The sequence below is a fragment of the Monodelphis domestica genome, chromosome 7 (assembly GCF_027887165.1).
Source record: "Monodelphis domestica isolate mMonDom1 chromosome 7, mMonDom1.pri, whole genome shotgun sequence".
Classification (NCBI taxonomy): Eukaryota; Metazoa; Chordata; class Mammalia; order Didelphimorphia; family Didelphidae; genus Monodelphis; species Monodelphis domestica.
Genome location: NC_077233.1, coordinates 85210350 through 85227015, shown reverse-complemented (window position 1 = coordinate 85227015; position 16666 = coordinate 85210350). Strand labels below are relative to the sequence as shown.

The following is a 16666-nucleotide window of genomic DNA, read 5'->3' as shown; positions in this document are numbered from 1 at the left end:
CTGTGCCTTGTACATAATAGACAGTAAATATTTGTTGAAATCAGGTCAGCAAAGTTTATTTGCTATATGAAGGCACTGTGCTAGACCCAGGACATACAAAACCAAAAATGAAAGTCTCCTTTTCAAGATGCTTACTGCTTTTGTTCTGTTGGGTAGGAGATATACCATGTGCACACATGAATAGATTCCAGGTAATTTGAGGAGGGAAAGAACACTAACAAATGGAGATGGTAGTGAAGAAGTCAGGAGACATGACCCTGGAGTTTCTTTTATGTTTCCTTAGCACAAGACTAAGCATACTGTCATTCATCTAGGATTTACTGACACCTTGAAAAGTAGGTACTCACACCTGTACTTAAAAGTTTATCCCTACCTTCCTTACAGATGACTCTTCTACAAAAGTGGACATTAAAGAAGCCTATGAAAGTGAAGCCAGCCCTTTGTGAGTAGATACTTTACCCTGAGCCCTATAGTGGATGTGCCTGAACTATCTTGGAATCAATGTGAAATCAGGGTTATCCAGAAGTGACAACCATCTTTCCATTTTCTTCTAGTTCAGAGAAACTGTCTAAAATCTTTGTCTTTTTCCAAGCATTCTCCTGGTACATTGTTGATTGAATGAATGTTGGTTAGAATGAATATCTAACAGCCTATATCATGTGCCATCTTTCATATCCAAAGATGGTATCAATGATCTACTATTATTAGGATATATGTTCTTAAATGTTTCCAAGAGTCAGGTTGCCTTCTCCTCAAACTGTCTCCACTCTCATGTTCAGACTACTGGGCCATTCAACCAAAAATGTTCCTAATTGAAGACAGCATAGTTGATTTTCCTATTATCCTTAAAAATTAGGTATGTCACAAAGCCACATTTGGCTCTGGTGCATAAATTCATTTAAATACTTTCTGAATCCAAGGAAGCAGTTTTTGAGTAGCAGTTTTACCCTGAGTGAGGTGCCTTATGGGTTGACACCAAAGGCCAAGGCACCATAGAATATAGTAAGCCAGTTGGTTTAGGGCATGGGCATCATCAGCCTTGGTTACTCCCTTGAACTTTATGTTCATATTTCTACCTGCCTGTTGGGTATATCAATCTGGAAGTCTTACCAGCACCTCAACCTTAATACATGCCCAAAATGGAATCATTATCTTAACCTCAAAACTTGTCTCTCCTCCTAACTTCCCAATGCATTTAATAACAACTTTCACCTGGTCACTCAAATTCAAAACTGTCTTCTTTTCCTTCTCCCTTGTTCTACACATTCAGGCAGTCACCAAATCCATTGATTTTTATGTAAACAAAATCTCATGTATCCCCTCTTCTCAACTCACACTGCTACCACCCTAACTCAGGCCTTCAATACCTTTCCTAACTGGTCTTCTCTCTAGTCTTGTCCCATTCCAATCCATTCTTCAGTTTGATTCAACAAATATTTATTAATCATTCACTGTATGCAAGACACTACTGACAGAAATAAAATAGGCCCTGTCCTCAAGGAATTTGAAAACTACAGAGGGAAGAAAGGGATGCAGCATGTATGCAAATAAATATTATTCAAGATAAATTGAGAAGAGAGGACACCAACAATGAGGGCAAGAAAGGAAGGCTTCATGGAGGAGGCAACACCAGGACTGAACCTTAAAAGAAGACAAAAACTCTGAGAGGTAGAGGCAAGGAGAGAAATACTTTTATGGACAGAGACAAAAGATGGGGAGGGGGATAGAACACAAGTCTTGGCATTCATTGGTTCCACATCACCCCCCAAAATAAATTATTTTGCCTGTAGTTAAAGACTGTCCCAGAATGGCCACCATCTTGTTTTCACTCTTATCTTTCTTCACACAGCTTATTTTCTAGCCATGATGGACAGCCAGCTCTCAGCCAGCCTCACCTTTGCCCTCTTCTTCCTCAGCACATTCACATAAGCCATCTCTCATGCTGGCAGTGAATGCCTGCCTATCTGCCTGCCTGTTGAGACCCTCTTCCTTCAAGGGCCAGCACAGTGTCTTACTTTTCTCAGCAAACATAGCTTAGCATTCCTTATCTACCTGTAAGCTCCTCCAAGGCAGAAACTTTTTTTCCTATTTCTATCTAAAGTTCTTGGCCTTGCAAAGGACTTTAATAAATGTTCATTGAGTTTTAATGAGCTCATTAAACTCCAAGCCCTGCTTACACACTTATATTCTTACTGTTTCAGCTTTTTGAAATTACCGGATACAGGTGGCACCTCATCCTCTTCCTACACACAGCCATCTCCTCACATCAAAACAGTCAGCGAGAGTGAGCTGAGCACCACAGCCTCCGAACTTCTGCAGGACTACATGATGACGGTGTGCCTGTCTTCCTGCCCTGCCTCCTCCTTCCTAAAGAACCAGGGCAGCATTGCTAATGTTTAGTCACCCTGGGGTTCAGATAGAAAATGCAAAGAAAACACTATCCTTGCCCTCATCCGCCTTGCCTGCTGAGACCAAGGGGCCAAGGTGTAGGGTAGGGGGGCACTCCAGGCTTGAATATTATGGGCCCAAGAACAATGGCCAAACCCTTTCAGGACACTGAGGTTCCTCACAGAGGAACATTGGGGCCTCTTGGCATTGCTGGGCAATGGTCACTGTCTCCTAGAGGGACAGACCATTCCCATCTGGGTTCAGAGGGTAAGCTAGAAGAGAAAAGAGATAACTCAAAGAGTAGGGAAATAGAATTAATGAAAAGTAGAATAAATTAGAAAGAATCTTGCACAGAAGAGGGCTTTATTCTGAATCTCTCTGCCCTACTATGACTGAAGCAGAGTCTTTGTCCCTGTTTAATGTAGGGGTAAAAATAGTTACTGACTTAGGGCAAGTACCAAGTCATGCCCCAGATTTTTCATACATCTTATTACCAGATCAATGAGAAATAGTGTGTAATGGGGATAGGATAAGTAAGATGGGGAGAAATGTAGGAGCTAGTTGCAATTTGGCATTTCAGTATTTATAAGGCTAGTCTAGCAAATTCATCAGTCCAAATTTGACCAGGAAATTCTGAGGCCTTGTGGCGGATAATGACCTCTATCTAAGAATTCAAATAGTCTGGCCTTCAAGAGCAAGGTGGATGGCTTGTCACCTCCCACCACTTCACTTCTCTCTTTTCTCAGCATTCTGTAAGGAGAGCTGAGCTTGAAGGCTTTCGTCATCCAAAGGCATGTAGGGCAGGCATCAGAAACAGAAGCTAAGGATATAAAATCATGTTTGTTTTGCTATAAGGTTAAGGGGACATAGCTATGAAACACTATGCTGGGATTATGATGATGATAGCCTGCTTACCCAGCAATTTCTCTTCCTTATTTCATGTGTGACCTTAGCCAGCATCCTCCAAGGGTCTCAGATTCTTCATCTGTAAAATGAAGGGGTTGGACTAGATGACCAAATATAGATCCATGATCCTATGATTCTCTGAACCAATTGCTGTTAGAAAATACCCCAAACTCATTTCATCTGACTTGAATGCTGTCACTATTTTCCTATTGATATTACTGGTCATTCTAATTGTTTCTACAAGGGCTAGACAATTGTGGGGTTAAGTGATTTGCCAGTCACACAGCAAGGAAATATCTGAGGCCAGATTAGCGCCCCACCCCCTTTCACCTTTTTTTTTTTTTAAACCATATCTGTCTAAGAATCCATACTAAGTATTGGTTCCATGGCATAGGAACCCTGCAGCCACTCTTTGGGTACAGTTTCCAAATGGTTCAGTTATGAGGTAAAGAAAAAGGGAAGAGAAATTAAAGTCATTCCTGATATATTCCAGGGCACTTGGCCACAGGTTCAGTATTTCCTCAGGTATAAAAAGCATTTTAGGACCTGAATAACATGGAACTTAAAGGTACCTTTTCTCTGCTACATACCCCCTTGGTAAGAGGTCCTCCTTCATTTCCAGTCTTCCTGACTTATCTCTAATTATCACAGTGTTAGCAAGGTATTCCAGGGACATTTTGTTGGGTAACCATGGGTGAAGGTGTAAGGGAGGTGGTGCCTCTCTCTATTAATGATTAATGGCCCTTTGCTTTTGTTGTTCTCTCTTGGCAGCTGAGAACCAAGCTGTCATCCCAAGAGATCCAGCAGTTTGCCATGTTACTGCATGAGTACCGAAATGGGGCCTCCATTCATGAGTTTTGCATCAACCTGCGACAACTTTATGGAGACAGTAGGAAGTTCCTATTGCTAGGTGAGCTGGAAAGACTTTACAGGTAGACTCAATAATAGAGTATGTGTGTCTATTGTCCCGTGGGCCTGCCTAGCTCTTTTCAAAGAGGCAAGAAGTTTGCCATCAAGGGATGAGTTTTTCAGCCACAGCAGCAACTCATGAATCAGTCTTCAGAGGGTGGGGAGATTGTGATCCTGTTTTAAAAGATGTTGGGGGGGGGGGGGGGGAGCTGGGTTGAGAGCCAGGCCTAGAGATGGGAGGTCCTGGGTTCAAATCTGGCCTCAGACACTTCCCAGCTGTGTGACCCTGGGCAAGTCACTTGACCCCCATTGCCTAGCCCTTACCACTCTGATTCCAACTGATTCCAAGATGGAAGGTAAGGGTTTTAAAAGATAAAAAATAAAAGATGTCTCTCTGTTTGTCTCTTCTCCAGCCAGTCTTGGCTGTGATGGAGTCAAATCACTTCTGCAGGTTAAGTGTCCCTGTAGGTAACTCTAGGAAATGTGTAGAGCCTCCTTTTGTGGGATGTTCTGTCTTTAGAATGGGTGAAAAAAAAAGGAAACTAGATCATCTGAGCCAGGTGCTATCATCCACAGAGGAATTGTGAGGTCTGTTGATTCTTATTCAAGCTATCTTTTAGGTTATTCTTATTCTCTTTGACATGTAAGAATTTCCTATAGCTTTTCCATGTCCTGGTCAGTCCTCCATGAACTTCCTAATATGCCCTCCTCCCATACTTAGCCACCCATCTTTTAAAAATGATGTTGTACATTTATATAATACTTAATTTTCCAAAGGTCTTTCACACATATTCTTCCACTCAGTCTGGACAACACCTCTGTAAGGGACTCGGGCAGATATTTAATAACCCCACTTATGAGATTCAGAGAATTTAGGGAATTTGCTAAAAATCACTGAGCTTGCCTTTTTTTGAGTGAGGCTTGAAATCTGCATCTTAGAACTCTCAACCTGTGCTTTTTAGATTGATTAAGCTCAAGGAGTATTATCAAGACATGATGCTTGGCTTCAGAGATGATTGTCCCCCCATTACCATTTTGGAGTTAAGTAGCAATCAGATTGGGCCTTGTTATTTTTCAATATTTTTCAGCATTTAGAAATAATTGTCTTTCAGGGAATGAGGATTGCCCTGCTGATATGGAGCCTTAGGCTTAAGTCTCAGGACAACCATTTATAATAACTTGGCAACCTTGGGCAAGCCACTGAATCTGCTTCCTAACCTGTGAAAGGGAAATAATCTGGAATGACTTTGCAGAGGAACCCAGCAACTCCCTTTATGTCCAGCCCCAAGAACCTACCTTTACTAAGCCAAGCCAGGTCTGTCACCAGAAGGTTAGCCAGCCACTAGTGGTTGGTTCCATCTAGTGAAACAGGCCACAAACTCCTGGAGGGACTAGGATTTGTAGCACATCCCCACAGCTCTGTGGAATGTGGAAGTGTTATTGCCTGCCAGTCTGCCTACATCCATACAGAGATGTGGACTTCTTGGATGCAGACTGAGGCACAGCCAATCATTAGGTTCATACTGGGGATAGGGGAGATGCCTTGGTGAGTCACAGGAGAGGGGAAACACGCCTAGAAATCAAGCCATGTGAGTGATTTGAGGCTTTCCAGGCCAGGGTAATCTAGCAGCTAACCATAAGCAAGCCTTGGAGATCTCCCCTGACAGAGGATGGCTCCAGTCAGCAAAGCAATCCACATAAGTTCTCTTACGCTTTGTGTCTTCAGTCAGTTTTCTGCCAAATATCAGACAAGGGAAGGGCATTTCTTTCCCCCACCTCTAGTCTAACATTTTGATTGGACCCAAGGCTACCCAGGCCATATCTTCCGTCAGATATCCAGGGCATTTCCAGTGATATGTGCTGAAAAGTCTATCCTTCCAATGCAGTAGGGTTGGATCTCCACACTCTTAAGCCTTTTGTTTTTTATCAAGATCATCACCCCTCCTCCCAGAACCCACTCTGGCCCTTGGTTAGGATGTTCTTCTTGGAAATCTCATGGCATTTGTAGTCTAACATACAATCTTGATTATATGTTGTTTTATATTGCTCTCTATTTCAGATGTTCTATTTCCTCTTATGAGTCACTGAGATTCTTAGCTTTTCAAGGTTACATCCTTTCTTCCCAAAATAACTCTGGAATTACCAGGAGTCTCCAGGAAGGCTGAAGAGATATATCTAAACCTCATCTCTACAGAAAGTGAAAAAATAGACCCTCCCAAGGAAGTCAGCCCTCAGAAGTTATTTGGTAATGATGCAGGTCTCCCAGGAACAGAGCTGAGCTAAGAAATCTGAGCCCTAACACATAAGTGGACTGAAATGGGCTTTACTAGTCTTGACTTATTCAAATGTTAAATGATAAATGTATTTAGTACTCCTACTTAAAACAACCCTCTGTGGTCCATTTAAATTTTATTCACTTTTCAAATTTTGATTTTCACTCAACTATTCAGGAACCATCTACTATTTACAGTAAGGTGAGCCCATAAACATTTCTCTGGTAGCCCTAATTACTTAGACTTTGCTTAGGTTTATAAAGGTACCATTTTAACCATCAGAGGGAGCTCTTGGTCCCCTAATAGAATAATAGAGCTGTAGAAATGCAACCTGAGCCCTAAAAAGAAAATATCTAATCAGGCCAAAACCTCATCTTTTCAGATTTCATGCCATCTTACAAATTGGTAGAACACTTCACTATTGTTAACACAGTGCAGCAGAGCACCATGAAAAATGGGTGATTGTCTCTAAGAATCTTTCTGTGTCCCTGCTCAATGAATTGTCTAGCAAGGGTCCTGGAGGTCTTGTAGCCATGGGTGTGTGCAGGTCCTTCCCTGATCCACTTCTGAGCAGCACAGTCCAAACTCCGGATCGAGACTGGGCTTGTGGGGTGATGACAGAGCCAGGGGGTCTTACCAAGATGTTACTAGGAATGGCTTGGTATAAACTGGACTTCTTACTTGTTGGATGCAACTCTAAAGTTGGCAGTTGGTAGGGGCTCTGTGGCCACTAAGGCAGCCAGCTCCCTTCCTCCCCACCTAGAGTTTCACATCTTTGATAGAGACTACCACATCCTAAGCTAGTCAGGGAGCAGGCAGAGGGAAGGAAATGCAGAGCAGCCCCGGAGAGGCGGAAGGGCTTAGAGGCAGCAGAGAACCCAGCTGGACCCTACGGCTAAGCACAGGCCAGCGTGACCCTTTCTCTGGGCCTTCATTTCTCAAGCCATAAAATGAGAATCAGTTTTATTTTATATTGCCTACTATATAACATACCTGTTCTATAAACACAAAGAAAAAGCACCCATCTTGAAGAACCAGTAATGGAAGGGTTTGGGCTGCAGATCTTGGATCCTCTACCCAAGGGATCCTACCTCCATAGGCAGATATGTTAATCTAGGGAAAAGGCATGGTATACTGGAAAGTATACCTGTCTTGACTAAAAGCATATATCTAACACCTTCCTGTGGCTTTTATAAGGTAAGCTCTTCGTAAATCAGAAAGAGTTATATGGATAGAAGTAGTAACTGTTGATTTCTTTGGAGGGAAAGGTATTTGTGAATGCACAGACACCCTGAGGTGTTACTACATTAAAGGAGATTTGGCTCTTGACTTACACCCATGTAGCCTGAACTTTGGCTTGACCTTCTCCTCTCTGGACCTCAATTATCTACCAGATGAGTGCTTTGGGCTAGATAACCTTCCAATTCTAAATCCTATAAAATCTGCATTCCTGCAGAAGCCTGAGTATCCCATCTTTGTTCCTCTTCCTTTCCATTCCTGGTCGGATGCCTATATTCCTGTTCCAGTGTTCATCCCTGTCTGTGTACATCTTTCTCTTACAGTGTGAGAGATAGAATTGCTGCTCTTGGATGGAAATTCTCTGGCACCAGTGATTGTTATCCCTCCCCTTCTTCCCCCATTTGATTCTGTCTACTCTCTGCCAGGTCTGAGGCCCTTCATCCCAGAAAAGGACAGCCAGCATTTTGAGAACTTTCTGGAGACAATTGGAGTAAAGGACGGTCGGGGCATCATCACGGACAGCTTTGGAAGGTACCGGCGGGCAATGAGTACCACATCCAACTCGACCACCAATGGGAACGGGGCCGCAGGCAGCTCAGATGACCAGTCTGCACCATCAGAAGGTGATGAGTGGGACCGCATGATCTCTGATATCAGCAATGACATTGAGGCGCTGGGCTGCAGCATGGACCAGGACTCTTCATGAGGAAGAAACTTGGAGGAGGGGACAAGAAAGCTCTCCAGTCTCTAAGGGGCCTTCCCCTCCTCATCCCGGTCCTTCCTCAGAAAAGGTTCTAGGGGACCAGCCGCCATGTTGAGCCCTTTGTTTCCTTCTTTAGTAGTGGGAAGCAGGTGGTGTCATTAGATAGCATAGGTGAGCTAGGACCCTTCTACTGTGAAGAAATGAATGTGTGGTAAGAGGAGATGGGGTATTGGGTGCCAGGAATAGAGGAGATCTTTGCAGTCATCCAAACTGTCCATGTTCCTTACTCCTGGGTGGGAGTGTGTCAGCCAAGGTATGGCAGAAGAATGGGAAAAGGAGCCACCTTGATGAAGGAAGTGGCTTCCTTCAGTTCCCCTGGACAGTTTATAGTTTTGCACATGATGTTCCTGTTGTAACTCAGAGACCTTTTTTGGAAAATGAAGTTTATCACAATGTGAATAATTTAAATCTCTTGTTGTCAGACACATTTCTAGTCTAAATGAGGAGGTTGTGTGTGCGGAGAGAAGTAGCTTTTAGATGGTAGGCATGTCCCATTTTAAGTGGTTGCCGAGGGGTGCTGGAGAAGGCTATCTGGCAAATGGCACTCAGGAGTTTTTTTCTGCTGACTTCTTCCCCCTGTTAGTCCATAGCCCTAATAAGATCTTTTGGGTCAGAGATAGGAGAGCACTGCTATCTCTGTTGCTGACTCTGTCCTGGCTGCATTTATGTAAGTAAGACAAGCCAGAGTGGGGCCAGGAATGGGTGAGTTTTGAGTTTGCTGGGTTGTCTCCAGTGCCTTCTCCAGCATAGCAGCTCCCTGGGCACCTGGCTCCTCCCCAAGGTAGATGGGGGTGAGGAGGGCACTCTCCTCTAAACCCAAAGGAAAAAGGGGATTTCAGTGCAAGGAGCTCTTTGTGACTGCCTCATTCTAGTTTTTCCTTCTTAGAACTGGGGATGAGCTAGGGGCAGTTCCATAGGATCAGGTGGTCAGGAATTTTCTGGGGGACAAGAGATAGTAAGAAGTGGAAGACTAAATCATGTTCAGTTAAGTGGGAGGCTTTACCTTTGCATGAGATATATAATATAATGTACATTTAGTGTAAATATGCTCTTATAAATACACTTATTTTTTTAATCCATATGCCATACTGATACTGGCTTGGGAAGCCAGCCTTCCCAGGGTGGTGGGACTTGCTGTCCTCTTGGCATAATAGCCTATTCCTTAATTTATAGTAGGGTTATATTTTTTACTCCTTTTTAGATCAAGCTTCCCAAGAGTTTGCTAAGAGACAGCTCTCTTCATTCTGGGGGAAAGCTGTTAGTGTGTAGCAATCTTCCCTGACTTTCCCAGAAAGGTTCAGTCTAGGCTCTCATTCTCATTCCTTGCCTTTGTCTCACTACATTCCTTCTTCATCTGTCTCCTTCTGCTTTTGTTCCTGTTTATGCTTGCTCTTACCTTGGCCTCCCTCCCTCCCTCCCACCCCCATTTCTCTCTTTTACATATACATATGTTCTCATATGTTACTAAGCAGGTTACTGAGTACCAAGGAGGATAGTCCCATTGCATTGACTTGGCCAGCCAGCCGTGTGACTTTTATGTATGTTGGTTAACTAGGAAAGAGTTTCTATGAACACTTTTTCTCATTGCTATATCTGCTTAAATAGGAAATGTCTTTGTATTTCTGACCTTAGCACAGTCCAACACCCAATCCCTAGCTCAAACCTTTATCTTTTGAACTAGCATCCTTGGACATAGGACCATAGATTTAGAGCTGGAAGGGGCCTTAAGGGTCAGCTAGTCCACTTCTCATTTGCAAAATGAGGCATTATTCTCCTCCTTACCTCCTCTCATAGACCTGCCTTCCTTCCCAGCTTTCTTTCTCTGGACCCTCTCAGTGGTAGAGCTAGTCTCAACCACTTCCTCTTTCACCATGAACTTCAGCTTCTACCATGATGGAAAGCAGCTCTGCCCGTCATCTCAGTCCCTGTGGTAGTTCTCAGGTAAATTTCATCCAGAGGGCAGATTAATATGAAACATAGATTTAAATTAAAAGTTCTACCTTGGTGGGGGCTGCACATTTCATCCCCAGTTCATCTATGCATCCCACTGACTTCTATCTCCCAGAAGCTGTGGCTGGCTAGTTAGTTACCAGTTCCAGGGGTATCTCTGGCACTCATCCCAAAACCACCTCCACAAGGAAAAGTGGTAATGGCACCCAGAGTTTAGGAAAGGGATCAACCATGGAAAGTCAGAAAAATGAGAGGGAGGAGAGAGAAGGAATCATCATCAGATCCATTGAACTGCCTAATCTTTCTGGAAATGTCTAGGACTCAACCCTCTCTAGGTCAGATAGAAACACCCTAACCACCATTACTCAGGTTAATCCTTGCCTGAGCTGCAGAGTTTTAAAATCCCAAAGCCCTTCCCCTGGTTGGGGAGGAAGGATACAGAGTAGCAACAAGCACCCAAAAGGCTCTCTCTATACTTGTGCTCTAAAGAGATGCCAGTGTGGTGGCCTGGGATGTAGTGGGGGGGGGTGGGGGGCAGACACAATTACATTGCCTTTCTGTATTATACATCCAAAGGCTTTGTGAGGGTAGGGAGGGCAAGTATCCTTCCCAGTAATTTGGGCATTTGATTCTGTTCCCTACAATTGCCAGCAAGAGGGGACCAATGCATGAGCCCTAGTTGACTGATAGTGATCAGTTGTTTCTGTCATACAGAATAATGGGCAAGAAGACAGTCCAGTTCCTTCCTTCTGCCCAGAACAACAAGGCTGACAGCTCTTAATGCAGAGATGAGCTTAAGCTTAATTAACCACAGATATGCAAAGCCCTTCTATGACACTGAAATACAAATGGAATTGGGGGAATGTGGAGGAGGAACCTGAGAGTTTGGGGGGATGAAGGCAGGAAGGAAGGTGGGGGCAGAGAATTTTGGAGATCCTGCTCCCCGCAAAGGTTTGACATAAAGCTGAACTCTGACCCTCCTGCTTTCAGCAAAATATGAAAAGCCAGTTTGACATAATGAATAAATTGGAGTATGCTGTTCACTTTACAATGAATTCCCCTACTAGCAAGCTTCCCTGGTACATTTAAGATAAGATTTAATTCACAGAAATTGGATTTACACATTAAGTTTATAGCACCTAGCATAGTGCTGGTCACATGGTAGATGCTTGATAAATACTTATGGGTTACTTGATGACTTAGAGTCATCAACTCATTGATGGTGTAAATGAGGGCCACCATATTCCTGATGGCTCCTCACCAAAACCCCAGCTTGACAGGGGCTTCCCCAGAACATTGGCCATTAGAATTGTTAGTGCCTTTGATGTCACCGCACTGGAATTAGCGTACCCTCAGCTGACAAAGCTCAGGCCATAACAGGTTGGGGATAAATTTCCAGAATCTACTTCAGGGACTTGCCTGTTGGACCTGTAGCCATTTTCCTGTGCGCTGAGCAATGTGACTCAACAAGAGTATTTTTCTATCAGTGGCCATGAATTGTTGGGTCACTGGGAACAAAGTTCTCTGGGTACTGGGCTATTTGAATAATTGTCTTCCTCTCTCCCCACTGCCATGTCCTTCCCTGGCCCAGCCTTGCCCAGGACTTGGTCAGTTTCTGAAACTGAAATTTGTCCCCAGCTATGCCTGGGGAGTGAATGGGGTGGGAGGGAGGGTGGGGATTGGATGGGAGAGATGCCTTTATTTTTTATATGGTCTCTAGATTTATATACAAAGGTAATTTGCCCTATGGGCTTCTGGGAATGGGAACAATTCAGGACCCTTAAGTTTGAAAGCACTTCAGTTTCCCCCAGGTAGGCTTCATGTTGGTGGGGCTGAGAGGTCTTTGGCCCCTGACACCGTCACCTGAGCCATTACTAATGTCCTCAAGCTTTTGTGTGGGGTGTGGGAGGTGGGGGCAGCTGTATGTATGACATGATGTTCCTCACCTCATTTGTACGCGGTTTTGTATGTATGCTTTCTGTATGGAGTATTTGTTACAGGTAAATATATTCCAGCACCCAAAGTAGCCCTGCTTCTTTTCCTAAAGCCCCACACCGCCATTGTCATCCTCAAAGTGGCCCCACTGATGTAGAGCTGGAATGGCCCTCGGGAGCCAAATGGTCCAAGATAAAAGGAGACAGCTGAGGCCCAGTGCCATTTGAACCGGGCCATCCTGTCTCCAAAGCCAGTGTTCTTTTTTCTGTACCATATTTCCCCAACCTACAGGGAAGGAGGAATTGAAAGAGGCCACCACTTTAGGAACATGCTCACAAAGAAGGTCATGTTGGTAAAAACCCTTAGCATAGTTCCTGGCCCAGAAGGATGCATATGGCTTATTGATACAGGGTAGAGACAAACACAATAGTATGCTCCCCCTAGACTTTGTACTCTTCAGAGAGGGCAACATGGCTATACCTTAGGTACTTAATAAATGTTTGTTCCTTTTTCCTCCCCCTGCCTGCCCCTCTTCCAAGGCTTAGCTACAGCTCAAATCTGGTTAGTATAGCTAGGATCCTGAATTAGACTTGATCAAGGGGAGCAAAAAGGCTCAGCAGAGGCTAAGGGGCCTTTGGATCATAATTTAGTGCTCTGAGAAATGTGGGGAAACACTCGGAGTTGGAAGAGGGACTTTAGAAAACTTCTAGTCCAATCTATGTATAAACATGAAAGAACTTCTAAAACATGTTCTCCAGCCTTTATTTCAGGCCCTCCCATGAGAGAAATGTGCTCTTTCCCAAGGCAAGCCTATTCTCTTCTTGGATAACTATTAGGACAGTTTTCCTTACACCTGATCTAAACTTCCACCCATGTCTGACCATTGGGGCCAAGAATAACATTTAATTAGGTAACAGCCCTTCAGGAATTTAAGTGGAACTGTCCTATCCCTTCAGGACTTCTCCAGGCTAAATATCTCTAGTCCTTCCACTAATCTTCACATGGCAAAAAGTATAGGCTCCCTTCAACTCTCTTGGATATTCTCCAACTTAGCACAAAATTGAACACTGTCCTCCTGATGTGGTCTGATCAAAATGGGGTAAGATGGCCCTGGACCTTTGTTTTGTTTTGTTTTGTTTTAACCCCTTACCTTCTCTCTTAGAATCAACACTAAATATGGGTTTCAAGGCAGAAGATCAGTAAGGGCTAAGCAAAGGAGGTTTAAGTGACTTGCCCAAGGACATACAGCTAGGAAACATCTTGAAATCTGATTTAAACGCAAGACCTCCCATCTTCAGGCCTGCCTCTATCCCACGAGCCACCTCCAAGTTCTCCCTCTATTACTAAGGCAGTAAGAAATAGCATTTGATCTCTTGTTCTGACTGCAGTATCACATTGTCAGTTCATGTGGAGTTTGCAGACCTCTAAAACTCCCAGATCTTTTTTCAGATATCTAGACTTAACCACTTCCTCATCTTATACTTTTGAAGTTGATTTTCTTAGCCAAAATTCTCAGCCTTACATGTATTTTATCTTACTTGATTTGACTCAAAGTTCTAGTCTAAATCTTTTTGGACCCCCAGTGTTGTCCTCTGTGTTAGCCAATCTTTTTATTTCTGTCATCTGCAGATTGAATAAGCATGCTCTCTAAGCCTTATCCAAGGTATTGATAAATAAAATCATATAATAACAAAAGGCCAAGCACAGATTTCTCTAAGGCATTCCCCTGGAGATCTCCTTCCAAACAGACATGGATGGAACCAGCCATTCCAACTGCAGCAAATACACCTAATCATACATACTGGCCCACACTTTCTCATCTTTTCCAAAGGAGGTTATATCAAATGCTTCACCAACATTTAGGTAAACCGTGTCTATAGCATTCCCCTGGTCCTTCAGTCTAACAACACTATCTGAAAAAAGCAAATGACATCACATAGACATGTGTGACATGCTCTTTTTTAAAAATTGATATTTTTATTTTACATCATCTTCATTTCCACATTTATTCTTCTACCCCCAAGTGAGCCATCCCTTGTAATAAACTATTTAAAAACTTAAACGTTTTAGTTAAAAAAACTAACACTGTCAATCAAGTGTGACGCAGTGTTCCAAACCCATATTTCTTCAGCACTTCAAAGAAGAGAAGGAGGTGTATTTCTCAACACTTCTTTGGGGCCAAACCTGAGCATGGCTTGTTCTTCATTAAGCCATGCATAGGTTTTTTTGTTTTTGTTTTTTTTTTTGTGATAATTGCTTCTTTTCCTAGAAGTCTGCAATACATTCTAGAATTTTCCTAGGAATCAGACACTCAGTTGCCTGTAGTTTGCAGGATCTTCTCTTTTCCAATTTAACCCCAACCAACCTTTCTATCCTCTTAAGATCTTCCAAAACCTCCAGTTGTATATCAGCAACTGAACTTTTTGGTACTCTAGCCGCAGCTAGATAGGGAATAGAGCTCTGGGCCTACTATCAGGAAGACCCAAGTTCAAATTTAGCTTCTGGTGCCTTGTGACTGCTTAACCCAGACTTAACTTTGTTCTGCCTTATCTAAAATAGGGATAGTAGTACCTACTGAGGAGAAAAGAGGGACTATTTGTAAAGCACTTTGCAAACCTTAAAGTGCTATATAAATGCTAGATATGATTAATATAATGCAGTTCATCTAGGCCTGGTGAAGAGCTCATTAAAGGCAGCTCTCTACTCTTGCTATCTCCCTACTTAATCTTGGTTATTAACTTCTTACTCACTATTCTTGTTTTGTCCTTTCCAGGCCAAGGATCATTCTCCCTGGCCTAAAAAGCAGAAGCAAATTAAGAGTTTAGTGTAGCCTCTGTTGTCTGCCATACCATTCACCCTGGGCAATAATCTTATCTCTGCTCTTCTTTTCCCCAGGATAGCTTTTTATAAGCCTCAGTTGCCCCAAGTGTTCCTTACCAGCCTCTAATTAGTCTGAGCTTTAGTGCTTCTGATGCTGCTTCCAGGGCATCCAAATACTAAAGTATCCATTTTCCTTTACCTGTTACTGTTTCTGTCTACCATACGTGTCTTTGTAAACTCTCAATTGTTGGGTTCCCTGCGTGGCTATATTTCTGTGAATCACTCTCATGCTTTGTGCCTTCACAGTTTCAATCTTAAAAGCCTCCTTTCTGGACTGATTTTCCCCATAAAATCCTACCTCTCTTTTCTTTGAACTGGCTTGTCCGACATCCAGGGTGCAGAGGAAGTCGTGCCCAGCTTTATTCTCCAAAATTCTAGGGTGTCAATCAGGTTTTGCCTAGCATCTTCTCTATCAAAAATCCCACGATGGAGTTTTGCCCACACGGCTCACAGGAACCAATTCCCCCTTTGTTGGCAAGGATTGGTTCCAGAATAGATTTTCCCTTGCTGAGTCCTCTCCATATTGAAGGATTAAATTATCATAAATACAAGTCAAGAAATTATTGGTTGTTCTAGTTTTTGGCAGAGAGAGATCCAGCAGATGTCTGGATAATTAAAGTCTCTCATTACTATAGCAAGCCGCCGTGCCAGGCTTGTAGTCCCTTTCAAGAACTCATCTGTTTCTCCTGATTCCAAATCAAGTGCTTTTTTTCTGGGGAGATTGAACTCCCTATTTATTGATCTTTGACTCTGCCTTCTGGACAAGAGTTCGATCGAGATGAAAGGTTCTAACAGCTTTCCTCATTGGTTTGTGAGAAGAGATGGAAACCCTGGCAGTGAAGTGGTCTAAAGAAATAAGGGAGGCAGCAGCCAGCCTCTCTCAGCCTGAGGAGGGCCCCAAGGTCTAGGTTCCAGTCTTCTTGCCCCTCTCCCGACCCTTTAGAAGCCTCAATGCAGATGAATTTAAGGAGTAAAATATTATATTGAGTGGAATAAAGGTCCACATCTCCCCCCACAAAAAAAAAAATCTTGAAGTTTTTAAAACCTGATTGTAACTGGTGTTAATTTTTAATACACAGGACAAAAGAACCTTTTTCAAATGAGAATTTTAGTGGTGTCTATAGCAGGTCAGTAGTGAGTAGATAGCCTCGGTTCTGAGAGGTCTAGAAAAGAAGAAATTCTCACCCTCCCCCCTGGACCCCTACTTGTATCAAGACAGAAGCCCTGGGATGTCTCTCCCACTGTGAAGTGAATCCACAATCCCAGAAGGCTGTCTTCCTGCCTTTAGCTCAGCACTAAAGGAAATGACCTCTGAGTCAGCATTCATTCGATGGAGAGCATTAGCAGCTGGCAAGGCTGGCCAGGGTGGGGGGATGCTGCCTCCACCCCCTCCCTGTTGGAGCCCTCTTCTTAAAAGCTTGCT

The 16666-nt window shown here is 43.3% G+C and overlaps 1 protein-coding gene across 1 annotated transcript in view; it reads left to right on the top strand.

Moving 5' to 3' along the window:
• The window catches only part of CCM2 (CCM2 scaffold protein), a 134536-nt gene extending 122082 nt beyond the window's left edge, over positions 1 to 12454 (top strand). The window contains exons 7-10 of the mRNA XM_056804885.1: positions 385 to 442; positions 2202 to 2334; positions 4066 to 4204; positions 8141 to 12454. Of these exons, the coding sequence (XP_056660863.1) occupies positions 385 to 442; positions 2202 to 2334; positions 4066 to 4204; positions 8141 to 8421 (611 nt within the window). The 3' untranslated portion in view covers positions 8422 to 12454. The remainder of the gene's footprint in view (positions 1 to 384; positions 443 to 2201; positions 2335 to 4065; positions 4205 to 8140) is intronic.
• The last annotated feature ends 4212 nt before the right edge of the window (positions 12455 to 16666 follow it).